At 47.2% G+C, this 13,465-nt stretch overlaps 4 protein-coding genes across 4 annotated transcripts; 2 read left to right on the top strand and 2 right to left on the bottom strand.

Moving 5' to 3' along the window:
• Positions 1–335: 335 nt before the first annotated feature.
• POJ06DRAFT_260251 (uncharacterized protein) lies at positions 336–2,340 on the top strand. The gene is made up of 4 exons (XM_056188464.1): positions 336–1,146; positions 1,200–1,269; positions 1,327–1,442; positions 1,496–2,340. The coding sequence occupies exons 1-4, from the start codon at positions 793–795 to the stop codon at positions 2,012–2,014; spliced, it is 1,059 nt and encodes a 352-aa protein (XP_056041289.1). The 5' UTR covers positions 336–792; the 3' UTR covers positions 2,015–2,340.
• Positions 2,341–6,121, bottom strand: POJ06DRAFT_260245 (P-loop containing nucleoside triphosphate hydrolase protein). The gene is made up of 8 exons (XM_056188463.1): positions 5,912–6,121; positions 5,670–5,846; positions 4,372–5,617; positions 4,160–4,311; positions 3,639–4,113; positions 3,261–3,576; positions 2,709–3,201; positions 2,341–2,656 (listed from the first exon to the last, which is right to left on the bottom strand). The coding sequence occupies exons 1-8, from the start codon at positions 6,008–6,010 to the stop codon at positions 2,396–2,398; spliced, it is 3,219 nt and encodes a 1,072-aa protein (XP_056041288.1). The 5' UTR covers positions 6,011–6,121; the 3' UTR covers positions 2,341–2,395.
• Positions 6,122–6,368: 247 nt separating this feature from the next.
• On the top strand, positions 6,369–9,141 carry POJ06DRAFT_260243 (MCM2/3/5 family-domain-containing protein). The gene is made up of 3 exons (XM_056188462.1): positions 6,369–6,548; positions 6,604–8,443; positions 8,501–9,141. Exons 1-3 carry the CDS (start codon positions 6,497–6,499, stop codon positions 8,952–8,954), a joined length of 2,346 nt encoding a protein of 781 aa, XP_056041287.1. The 5' UTR covers positions 6,369–6,496; the 3' UTR covers positions 8,955–9,141.
• POJ06DRAFT_23198 (cortical protein marker for cell polarity-domain-containing protein) lies at positions 9,110–13,330 on the bottom strand. Its single transcript, XM_056185784.1, has 3 exons — positions 12,007–13,330; positions 9,607–11,952; positions 9,110–9,549 (listed from the first exon to the last, which is right to left on the bottom strand). Exons 1-3 carry the CDS (start codon positions 13,127–13,129, stop codon positions 9,329–9,331), a joined length of 3,690 nt encoding a protein of 1,229 aa, XP_056041286.1. The 5' UTR covers positions 13,130–13,330; the 3' UTR covers positions 9,110–9,328.
• Positions 13,331–13,465: the final 135 nt, after the last annotated feature.

The raw sequence follows: 13,465 nt of genomic DNA, 5'->3' as shown, positions 1-13,465 counted from the left end.
GCAAGGGCTTGTCTTAGCAGTCCAGGGCTGACAACGGCTTACAGCTCATTTCAGGCACGGCCCCCAACACTGCCCGTGACGCGCAACGCGCCGGGCCACAGTTTTGCCGGACCTAAATCTGTCGACCCAAAGGTGCAAATTCAGTAGAAGAAAAAGTGCCAGGTCAGTCTCGTAGTTCGTAAAGCGCATCTACAGGCAGTCACAACACATTGTCGGGGACGAATGTTGGCAAGACTTTAGGGCGGGTAAGAACAAATGAAGCGCTCGTTACCCGCTGCTTGTTCAGACGTTCGGGGAATCGGTAGTCGTCCCAACATTAAATCGTTCCAAGAATCCCGCTGCGTGCTGTCGTGATTATCTGCCACGGCTACGCCTAAACTGCAAACCAATAAATATACTAGGAGTTATCATTATTTGTTTCTGGTTCTGAGATATTTCTGGAAAGAAGTGGAAGTATTGGTAAGTCCCTTTTGGCTGATGGGAGCGGGGTCGACAAGTGTGGGGATGCACAGGATAAGTCGCACCGGCGACCTGATCCGTGTGACTGTCCTCATCGTCCTTATCCATGGTTTATGGAGTTGGAAAATCTACTAGTGTGTGATATTCGGTATCAATTTTCATGTTTTGCTGATTTGGTTTTCAGCATAAATATCCAATTTGGCAGATCAAGCGGCCAGCACAGCTCCACCCGGTCGTCATCCCAAGCCTGCACCGTCTGCTTTGATTCCAAGAGTCTCGTTAGTGGTCTATACTACCATCCTTTCCACTTAATCTCATTCGGGCAGAGTTGGCATGGCCGCTAGTGACGTGCTCCTCTCAGGTCTTGGTATCGTAATCGCATTCACGATGAGTTTGAACATCCTCGGCCTCATCTACAGACCACTACAATTTTACGGGAAATTCATGCTATGTTTTCTGAGCATGTGCACATGTGCCTCGTATGGTTTTTTTGCGTCTATTGTCCTGTCACTGATCGGCAAGAAGGGCTTGAGTCAGTGGACTGCCGGTCGGGCGTTTAGTACGCTGACGTGCCCTATTATCGGACTCAAGATCAATATCAAGAACGAAGAGATTCTGAAAAATACGAGACCGGCTGTTATCATTGCAAACCATCAGACTGAATTGGATGTTCTTTTATTAGGCCGGGTGAGTGCTGCGGACGATTCCGGCAGGGCAATCGAGGCTGACGGGAGCTTTAGATATTTCCCAAGTACTGCAGTGTGACTGCGAAGAGCAGTTTGAAGTATGTCCCATTTTTGGGATGGTTCAGTATGTAGCGTCGCAGTCTCGGGTCCTTTGATTAGTCGCACTAACAGTTCGCCATAGTGATGATTAGTGGCACTGTATTCATTGATCGCCAGAACAGAGGAAAGGCAATCAAGGCTCTCGATGGTGCCATCAATACCATGAAGACAAACAATCAATGTGTCTTTATCTTCCCCGTACGCCATATTCTTGCTTAATTGCGTCGATAACTATACTGACCTGATTACAGGAAGGCACACGATCGTATTTCACAGAGCCGGACATGCTATCCTTCAAGCGGGGAGCATTCCATCTCGCCCTGCAGTCAGGCTTCCCAATCATCCCCGTCGTGATCTCTAACTACTCGAACGTGTTCAGCTTCCGTAAGCGCATCCTCCAAGCGGGAAACATCGACATCCAAGTCCTCGATCCTGTCTCAACTGAAGGTTTCGCGTCCGAAGACCTCGACGAGCTTCTCGAAGCCACCCGCTCGAAGATGCTAGATGTCCTCAAACAGATCTCCCCGCAAGCGGCAAAGCAACCGACGGGCGAAGTCGACTCGGAGGATACTACTCTCCTGTCGGCGTCTGACACTGCAAACGGATCTGTAGCAGTCAACGCGATCGACGACGAGGAGGTCCTAGAACCGCGAATATCGCGCGACACCGATGCTTCAGAGCTTTCGGCTGTGTTGTCTGCGTCTGCAACCGAGGGAACCGATTTGACGCCCGACGTATCTAAAGTTTTCGAGCTGGACACCCGAAATTGAAAACTCCGTCTTTTTGACACTATTGCACTTTACAACTTAACTATACTATACTCATATCGTCATGCGTGGCACTCGGACGATACGATTATTAGGCAATTTGCAGTTGTCTGTGACCAGAAATAGGTCTAGTCGGTGGTGCCACGACAACAACGAGATCGTGCATGTATTATATCTCTTAATTTGCGGTTTTTTTCTGCGAGGATGGTTTTGTGTATATTGTGTGCATATTTGCGAGCATTATGTTGTTTGCTGTTTTTATTGTGGGTACATACAGCGACGTATCCTAGCTTCCACGTTTTAATATTTTAATAAACAGACAAACATAAACGCCAGATTAGCATTGAGACAGTGTATATTTACAAACATAAAAGAAATGCTTCGCTACATCAGCGTCGCGCGGCCGCCGACATCGGTGCTCGCCGTGCCCGACGGCATCTCGCCGCTCCTTCCAGATATGAATTCATGATAAATGGCGGCAAGCCTTTCCCGTTCTTTAACCGATATACTAGGTTTCGTGCTTGCGAGTGATTTCGCCATGTGATGAGGTCGAATAGTGATATTTTTGTTCACGGGTTGGTGTGATGTCGAGTCTGCTGCCCCTGCACGCTTTGGCGCAGACATTTTGCGGAGAAGCGAATCAAGCTTTAGTTCCGTTAGTCGAAATCATACGTTAAAGAAGACAGCAACCACGTACATTATACGACGCAAATGCATCCTTAGTAACCTCTTTTGTTCCATCGATCAGGTTGCGGTCAAAATCCAACAGCACTTGGAAATACTCTAATTTGCCGCCTTTATCTTTAACCGATGCCCCCGTCGCTTCACTGCCACTATGTTTCTCGTCCACAATCTCGTGAATTGCCTCCAAATGCGCATTATACATCAGCGCCTGCAAGTCAGCTCCGGAAAACCCATCCGTCTCACCAGCGATATCCTCCAACGCGATGTCTTCCGCCAATTCGACTTTGCTGGACAGCGCTCTTATGATATCAACTCTGTCCTCGTAGGACGGCATATCGCACAATAGAGTTTTATCAATTCGTCCTGGGCGCAGGAGCGCAGAGTCAATTAGATCGGGACGGCTCGTTGCTGCGAGGACGTAAACGCCGTCAAGACCTTCGGCGCCGTCCATCTGGGTTAGCATTTGGTTCACTACCCTGTCTGTAACTCCCGTGCTATCATGACCACTACATTTCCACAACACTTTAGTAACTGTGGTAGAATACGACGTACATGTTCGACTTACCGTTTTGGCGCGATGGAATCAAATTCGTCGAAAAAGAGAACGCATGGCTTCGCTGCTTGTGCACGTTCAAACAAATCCCGCACTGATTTTTCACTGGCACCGATGTATTTGTTTAGAATCTCTGGACCTTTGATTGATATGAAATTCAGCCCACATTCGTGCGCAACTGCCGACGCGAGAATTGTCTTGCCGCAGCCAGGATAACCGTATAGTAGTAGCCCCGACCGAAGCCGGAGTGGACAGTTTGCGAATATGGGTGCGTATTTGGTCGGCCATTCCAGAGTTTCAAGAAGGACTCGTTTAATTTCTTTGAGACCTGAAATAAAGCATGTTAGCAATGTGAATGGAGGTTTTGGAATCCATCCACAACGGATATACCTCCTATGTCATTCCAAGTCACCGTGGACTTTTGCAAATTAACGCCTCGCAAACTGGCAGGCACAAAATCTTTCAGTGCGAGATCAAAGTCTTGTTGTTGAAGCGTCATGTCGTCCTTCCCACCATTGTCCAATTTCCTGATCAAAGCTTCGTGCTTCGCACGTTCACTCAGAGTCATGATATCACCTGGCAAAAAGCCCTCCGTGTTATCAGCAATTTCCAAGACATCTATATCCGCTACATCGGACAATCCATGACGACGCAATGCTTCAACGATAATCTCTTTCCGAATAGATTTATCTGGAGCTTTCAAGTGTACCCACTCGTCGAATATATGGCTGGTGACAAGGAAGCTATGTACACCTTCCTTGTAACTGGCTGTAGCGAGTAATGATGCGCTTCGCAAGTCAAGTGTAGCCTTCGCCGATTGGATGAATACTTCAGCAAGCTGTCGTGTCCTTGTAGAGTCCATATGCTATACCCATTAGCGCTGTTTAGTTTGGGTTGTGCCAATTACCTACCTCCACTTCTTCCGGGATAAGTTTATCTAGGTCCTCAAAGATAACAACACTAGGTGAATACCATGACGCTTCAGCAAACCATTTTTGTATAGCATCCTTTATGACCGGTATGCGCTCCTCTGCGAAGTCAGAGCACGAGACCCGAAAGGTGTCTGGATATGGTCAGCAACCGAGTACACCCACACAAAGCAATTTATACGCAAGTATCATACAGATCAGGTCTTCATTCAGTCCATATCGTATCCGCTCCAGGATAGCACTTTTTCCGGATCCACTCGAGCCAGTAAGTAGAATACCAGAACCGCGACGTACTGCTTTCGAAATCCTGCGTAAGCTATCTGACACTCCACATAAATTTAGATTCTCTGTAGGTTCTTCAAGAGCTCCGACATCAATATCTGATGCTATTTCCTGTTTTAGCTCGAACGTGATGTTGGATGTTGGCGGTAGCATCCATCCGTCAGCTTGTTCGAATTCAATCATGCCGCCAAAGTTGAGAGCAGTGCTCGGAACCTTTGGAAGCCTTAGATTGTTGGTAATCGGAGAGCTCAACACTCCCATATGCTCCAGTAGTCCCTGTAGTTCTTTGCTGCTGACGCCATCTTCGGTGCGACCCCCAAATTTAATCTGATTACGATCGCTCTTAGTCGCATCGGCAAACGGAACGATGAATAATTTCCTAGGCAATCTTGACAGTGGCTTAGGCGCTTGCTCAATCCTTACAATTGTAGAAATAGCATTGGGAACACCAAGAGCGACACCAAGCCGAGGCGACAACCCTACATATCCGGCAGGGATCGCATCAGACAATACGACGTCCACCCCGATCTTGGTAGCTGGTTGCCGTTGCTCTTCTTCTGGCGCTTGACCTTCTGGAGTCGGAATCTGCACCGGTCCTGGCTTTTTAAGCAACGGAGGATTGACTACACTCACCATCGCGTGCTGTGAAGTCTTGACTACTGAGTACACCGCTTCTGAATCGACATAAATTGCCAGGTTTCGATTATCCCGCGAGTTCTCAAACTCGAAACCTATCTCATCATCAAAATAGGAATGTGGCAATGTGACTGCCCTCAGCAACGCATAATTTGGCGATGGATCTTGCATCTTTCTCAAGCTCCCTGCGACACTCTTTTTCTTCGATGGAGTACCGTTAGCTGAAGCAGCAGGCTTCGTTACTTTTGGTGCAACAATGACTTCCGCATTAGCTGAGATCTTAGCGAAACTAATCCCTTCTTTTAAAGGTGGCTCAATCTTGGACAATAGAAGTGACGCAGTGGCCGTCGAAGATAGATAGATCGTTAGTGGCTGCTTGAACGACACTGCGCGGATCTGTGCAAGCATGTTCATCTCGAGGAATTGAGCATGAAGCTCAACTGTGTTCCAGTCACCAGGAGTAACTGGTTCCAGGAAAATTGTTTGCGCTTCTGGCGGACTGACGTGAAAATTAAGTGATACCTGGCTCTGATCAGCGAGTGCCGGTCTTGTCAGCAAAAATAGTAAGCCGTACCTTTGCGCCTTCAGAAATATTAATGCTCTTCGCAAACAGAGGATCAACCTCGACGAAGTTTGAGCCCGATTTGAAGTCATGCTTCATCGACGAAAATCCAGTCCAACCTGCATATACTGCTGCATTGCTACCGTTCTTGCCGGCCGTTGCGATCTCTACAATTACATTTTGGACCGGCTAATGTCCATAGTTAGCACATCCATATCTAAGACCTGCGCTCTGGTCAGATGAGCGAGACATACCACATGTGAATTCCCTAAGAGCGCTGTTATTGATGGGGGAAGGTTCACCAGCGATGAGCGTAGAGACGCAAATGCAACAATAGCAGAGTGCGACGACATTCTACTGAAATTCTAGATCTTTTCAGTTCGGATGATTTGCCCTCATTATCATATATTGGCCGTAAGCGACGCTTCCAATTGCAGTTTCGGCTGTTCAGGGCCGTGTCGACGTCACTGGCTATCGGCTCATCGCGGGGCGCAGGCGCGGGGCTACCTAAAGCAATTTGAACCGCGGCAGGTCACCGAATCTAATTTGTCCCAAATACCGTCTACGAGCTTGTTCCCGAATGAGTGGTGACACTCATGGAGTTTTCGCCAGCGCGCCTAACCCTTTACCCCTGCACTTGGTCGTCCCGACTGTACACGCTTACAACTTAAATGCGACGTTACAACAGCAGTCAATTAAATCAGTCAATGGATTTCTCGACGCGTTTGACGCGTCGCTAACGCGTCGCACCCCCTTAATGATATCCTGGACCCTTATCCCGCTTTCTTCTCAACCAACATCGGCTCCACACCACAACCACAATTCGGTATAACAGGAAAATGGCATCCCTTCGGTCAATTACCGTTAATGTTGACTACAACGATATACAAGGTATTGAGAAAATGTCTTCCTGATAGTTAGTATCCGTCACTAACACATCCCCAAGAGAGAATCACCTACTTTTTACAGAACTTCAAGAGCAATGAGCAACTGGACGAATATGACATGAACATGAACGAGGGAGAGGCCATATACAATGACCCCAACAAAGGAAAATACATGAATATTCTGCAGAAAGTCGCAGATAGGAAGCAGTCGACGATTCTCATCGAACTTGATGACATAGACAATTTTGAGAACACACGTTCCGATGTTGTCGACATTATACTTGAAAATACTCACAGATACTTGGAAGTCTTTTCTTCGTGTATTGATGCCATCATGCCTGAGGCTACGATTGATATAAACTATAAGGATGATGTCCTGGACGTTATTATGAACCAGCGTCGCATACGAAATGAAGCTCGCCTGCAGGAAGCTGGCGCCGACGCTGAAAAAGATTTGTTCCCACCACAGCTTACTCGGCGATACTGTCTATACTTCAAGCCTCCACACAACAGATTCCGGCCAGACCCTATTTCGCTGGCTGTGCGAGATGTTCGTGGAGCTCACCTCGGAAAACTCATCTCTGTTCGCGGAATTGTTACCAGAGTTTCGGATGTCAAGCCAGCACTCGCAGTCAATGCTTACACATGCGACAAATGCGGTTCCGAAGTTTTCCAGGAAGTCAAGAGTCGGCAGTTTACGCCGATTACTCAGTGCCCGTCGGACACCTGCAGAAAGAATGAGTCAAAGGGGCAGTTATTCATGGCGACTCGCGCCTCTAAGTTCCTGCCTTTCCAGGACGTCAAAATTCAGGAGATGGCAGATCAAGTTCCAATTGGACATATTCCTCGAACTCTTACTATTCACTTGACTGGCGAAGTCGTGCGCGCTGTGTCACCCGGTGACGTGGTTGACATCGCAGGTATTTTTCTGCCGATGCCTTACACAGGTTTCAAAGCTCTCAGAGCTGGCTTGCTTACTGATACGTACCTTGAGGCTCAGTATGTGTACCAGCATAAGAAGCAGTATGATGCAATGGAACGAAACGCAGAGATGACCTTCAAGATTGAGGAATTGCGACGGCAGGGGAATGTTTACGACAAGCTGGCAAAGTCAATCGCTCCCGAGATTTATGGGCACGAGGATGTTAAAAAGGCATTGCTATTGCTATTGATCGGTGGAGTCACAAAGGAAATGGGTGACGGTATGAAGATCCGTGGCGATATCAACGTTTGCCTTATGGGAGATCCTGGTGTTGCGAAGTCTCAGTTACTGAAGTACATTACCAAAGTCGCTCCTCGCGGTGTTTACACTACGGGTCGTGGAAGTTCTGGTGTCGGTTTAACTGCTGCCGTCATGCGGGATCCAGTCACTGATGAGATGGTTCTTGAAGGTGGTGCGCTTGTCCTAGCTGATAACGGCATTTGCTGCATAGATGAGTTCGACAAGATGGATGACACCGATCGAACCGCTATCCACGAAGTTATGGAGCAGCAAACTATCAGTATCAGTAAGGCCGGCATTAACACAACTCTCAATGCTCGAACGTCTATTCTTGCGGCAGCGAATCCTCTGTATGGGCGTTACAACCCTCGCATCTCTCCAGTTGAAAACATCAATCTTCCCGCCGCTCTGTTATCCCGCTTCGATATTTTATTCTTGATCCTTGACACGCCTGAGCGGGACTCAGATGAGAGACTAGCAAGCCACGTCGCTTATGTTCACATGCACAGCAAGCACCCAGAAATGGATTTTGAGCCGCTAGATCCAAGCATGATTCGAGAATACATTTCTAGGGCTCGTGAAAAACGCCCAGTTGTGCCCAAGGAGGTCTCTGACTATATCGTTGGTGCTTATGTTCAAATGAGACAACAGCAGAAACGCGATGAGGGTTCGAAAAGGTATGTTGCCTTTGTCCTGGAGACTTTTGTAGTTAAGTTTGCTTACGATAGCGGCAGACAATTCTCCCACACTACCCCTCGTACACTTCTCGCGGTCCTTCGTATGGCTCAGGCCTTGGCTCGGCTCAGGTTTGACGACAAAGTTATCTTCGGTGACGTTGATGAAGCCTTGCGACTCATGGAGGCTTCGAAGGCGTCTCTGTATGATAAGAGCGTTGACGCCGAGCAGCTGGATTCGACCTCTGCCTCCAAGATCTATAAAATCATTCGCGATCTGGCTAACAGCGATGGTGAACGATTTATTTCTAGATGGCCTATACAGACAATTAGAGACCGCGTCCTGGGGAAAGGCTTCACTGACGATCAGCTTCAGGAATGTATCGCTGAGTACTCGGCATTGGGCGTGTGGCAGACTTACAGAAATGGTACAAGATTGGCGTTCATTAACGCCGACGCGTCCGATGAAGAGGTAATAGGAGATTCTGACAGTGACGTGGAAATGGATGGATAAGCCAGAGATATTGTCAATGGGTTTAATAAAGGCATTGCTGTAATTCTACTTGTATCTTACGTGATTTATGTTTACGAATTTTTTTCTTTGCCGCCGGAATACGAGTCAAACTCGCGTTACATATTGTTAGTGTATTATTAGGTGACCTGAACAAAGTATGAACGTATTCTCTGATATTGGCAACATTTATCAGGCGACCGACCAATAAATTAATAACATAACTACTAAACATTAAGGCGACCCAACAAAACAATGCCAAGACCAAATACCCAAGTAACATAGACCATATACAAGCATAACTCCATCCCAAACTTTGATGACGTAGAATTCACATATCACCCACACTAATCTCCAAACACAAGCTTTAAGTAGCTTCATTGTTTCGAAGGTCCCGAAGGCATATCCCCAAAGAGTGCGGCTGGCAGTAATGTCTGTGCAATTTGCTCGTCGGATAATTTTGAAGGGAACGGCTCATATCCCTCCGATCGCCGCCGCCAGTAGGCAACTATTAGACCTGTGCCAATTATAATGAACATGATAGCCAACGAGATTGCTAATGCAATGAGTACCACGTAGCCGGCTTTGAGGTGCTTCTCTGTTCTTCTAGTCAGCACTTTAAAAACCCCAAAGAATGAAAGCATATGTATCATACCATGTGCAGCAGCGTAAACTGAAGGAACGGACTCAGCAAGTTCCGTGAACAACGAATACATAACACCAGGGCTATTATCTTCCTTCACTGAATACACGAAAGGTGTCCAGCTGTCTCCATCAAAGAAAGCTGCCGAGACATTGCCATACTCTGCGAATTTGAGGTCCCCTACGACCAACAAGATACTGTCGTTAGGAATAATTGACGAGTTCCGAGGAGCGGAGCTGATAAGATCTAGAATTTCGAGATCATAAATGACAGTACCTTCTAGTAGGTTATTACCTAACGACAACCAGGAATCCGACGAATATGCCATCAGATATGTACTCCCATTTCCTGTGTATACGCCGGTGACCAGCGCGTTTGAAACACTGTCGCTTGTGCTTATGAATACATTCACCGGACCCGGCAGCTCCGACAACTGAGATCCTAATGTGCTCCATGACGACGACCCGAAATCATACTGTGCCATATAACATGTTGTAAAGTCACCAGTGGTCATATTCCCACTGACAATTGCCTTCTCGGAGTTTATAAAACGAACTGAAGAAATATCTCCTGATATTCCGCCAGTAACCGAGCTCCATGATTGCGTGTCAAGGTCATAAATGCAAAGACCGTTGCAAGTTATGTTACCGGCAGTCGAGAACGTTCCAGCGACAATGATACTACTCGTTGAAGGCCGAGGTACGATGGAATTCACTTGGACTCTGTTCCCCCCTAATGGCGGCGGCTGTTTTGATGCAAACGTTTGAGTGCTAAGATCCCAAACTATAACGCCTTTTACGTCATTCTCACCAATCGTACCCGAGAAATCACCGCCGATAATGAGACTGGCATTTTCATAGTTATAGAGAGCCAGCACGGCAGTTGATTCGGAAAGGTCGGAGGACAAGAATCCGCCAGCGACATTAGTATCGTTGAATACAACAAAATTCTGGTATGACGTTGACTGCGTATCTATAGTGAACTGGCCGCCGACCGCTGAATATCCTGTGCTACCGTTTCTATAGAAAGCTCCAGAATAAAGGACACCGGACGGGGAATTCTTGTCGACAGGTAACAATAATGATCGCTTTGCAAGTGTGTCATCACTGTTTGTGAAGTCAAAAGGCATGCCACTTAGATCTAGACCTGATGAAAGCAATGCCCCACTAGACGTGACGAGAGACTGCGATGACAGACTACCCGCCAAGACATAGGTTCCATTCTCAATCTCAACAGATGCTGAGATTGAGCCGCTAATAAATGGAAGCTCGTATGCAGTTCGATACGCCCAAGCATTGTCACTTTCTATCCATAGCGCAAACCCAGCTCTCGATATGGCTTCTTCGTCTCCATCGGCCAAAATCTTGGAGAAATCTCCGGTGAACATGAGTGTTGAATAAATGTTACCAGATAAATTCAGAGAAACGCGCACAATGTCATCAACTGGGCCATTTAGACCGTTATCTAGTCCAGTCCATGTTGCGTTCTGTATTTCGTACCGTGCCACATGCGAGAGTCCAAATGCGGATGATGATTCGTTGGCAGAGGCGCCGAAGTCCCCACCGACAATGATTGACTTCCCGTCGTCACTGAGAAGCATGGCAGCGACACTACCGTTGAGGCCACCTTGCGCAGCAGAAATGGTACCGTCGCTGGCAAGAATTAGAAAGTTGTGGATTGAACCTTGTCCAGTAAAATTTCCCGCGATATACAAACTCGAATCCGCAACTACAAGGCCAGTAATTTCAGCCTCGTCATCAAGTGACAATCCGGCGATGTTAACAGTGGTGTCGTATATTTTGGCGTTCTTTGAGCCAGATAGAGTCGTGAAGTTGGTTGAATCGTACTCGAACAGGCCGTTGAGGCCCCCGGAGGTTGAAGTAAGAATAAACTGTACTTTTTGTGCTGCAACAGTAATATTACCGGCCTGAGAATTCACAGGTGCTAAAGTGACGACCGGGCGAAACGACTCATCAATAGCTTCCACATACCCCTCATAAATGATATCATACTTGTCGAAGTCATTAGTCTGATACAAGACAGTCTCCGATGTGGCCCCGTTGAATCTGTGTCTAACAGTAACATTCACTTGGCCTCTCGACGAACATGAAGAGTCGGCGAGACACCCAGGCGTATAGATCAAAACAGTATAATTTCCAGCGATAGAGATATCGGGATAGAACGCGACAAATGTACTGTTCAAATACGAGCCCGAAACGTTCGTAGCGCTCAGATATGAGGTTCCTGACACAGTTGTAATTTCCCAATCACCATTTGATTTTGAGGTACTTATTTGTGAGTTATTGACGCTGCATGACGCAGGCTCATTATATGCGTCAATGGCATATGATACAATCTCTAATTCGCCATCAGCCTGTATGTCAACTATTTAAAACAACTGATGCTACTCACGTTCCTGGTATACTTGCACGTCAGAGAGTCCAGCACCGTCACCGTAGTAATCCAGTAGGTAAAGGCTGAACGAGTCCATTCCTATAACATTCACAAATTCGAAAGTCTGATATTCAGCTACTGTAATGTTTTGTAGAGGACAAAACGCATCACAGTAAGCTTTGTCACCCGTATCAGGATCCGTGTAGGTAAGATTCATAATTCCATTGATGGGATGTGCAACAAGTCTAAAGGTTTTTGTTCCACGGCCGTCGGCGTCGGCATTCCTTATCCGTAACCGAGTCGGCTGGAAGCCGTACGCGAAATTGGCCGTCCAGACTCCAGCGCGACCATCTTCGAGTAACCAAGTGCTATCAGCTGCGGATATATTGTTGGTGCATACGACTGATTTCGGATTACTGTAGGAGCTGTTGGAAGTTGAACCTTGGGCGGAAATATTTGCTGTTTTCAAATTGACAAGCTGCAGGCGCGATTCGCCGTCAGCCGAGATGTAACTCGTGCTCGAGGAGTTGCCGAGGCCACTAAATTTACCACCAAGTACAAGATTTCCATTTCTTTCAACAATGGCATTAACTGGACCTCCGTGAAGTCCGCCGAAGGGCACTGTCTCCCATGACTCACTTGAAGCGTTCCATATCGCAACATTGTTGGTAAATGACCCCCCAAAATAAACAAGGCTGTTGCCGAAGTCACAATAAGCGACATTAACATTTCCTAATACACCTCCATCAAGGTCGTGGACATCTCCAGTACTGAAGTTTATTCGGGCAACAGACTGCATCTCCGAGTCGCCAATACGAGTGAAGTTGCCTCCGAAGTAGATGCTCTCGCCCAACACACACATCGAATTGATAATACCGTCTGATTCGTCAATATCCAAAAAAAAATTTGATGGTAGATCGACAAGAAGAGAATCTGTTGACGACGCGTATTCTGTTGACAATCCTTGTTGTCCTGCATACTGATAGAGCGACACCCCGCGAAAGTCCCCAACAAGGCCAATTTGGCCGACAGCTGATAGATCTACATCGGGCAAGGTAATCGATTCAATACCGACAGCTACCGCCGCAGTCGAATAGATTATTGCGCCAGTTGCAAGCCGTGCTAATGCGGACGAACGCATCTTGCTTTCGCTCCGAATAGCCCGCGCGATAATTTCAACTCACTGCCAGCGCGATCCCAATTCTCCGGCGGAACAAAAGTTGTCTTTCCAGAGTTCGAATTCCAAACGGGACCCAAATATTTTAATATATCGCGACGGTTGCGGTGCTTGGTGGAACGATCAATCGTGGCCGACAACGAAAAGGAGAGTTTTCAGTTCGCGCGAGTTCTGCGGCGGCGTTGTTCAAAGTTGTGTGGCTGGAGAGCGGTGGAGCGAACAGCATGTGGCAAGCCATACACATTCGCGTTGCTCAGGCAACTAACTGCTGGCTTCAATGCAAATGTGACTGACACGCTT

The sequence above is a fragment of the Lipomyces tetrasporus genome, assembly GCF_029532465.1.
Source record: "Lipomyces tetrasporus strain NRRL Y-64009 chromosome Unknown POJ06scaffold_10, whole genome shotgun sequence".
In the NCBI taxonomy this organism is placed as follows: domain Eukaryota; kingdom Fungi; phylum Ascomycota; class Lipomycetes; order Lipomycetales; family Lipomycetaceae; genus Lipomyces; species Lipomyces tetrasporus.
This window is presented reverse-complemented; position numbering and strand designations above follow the sequence as displayed.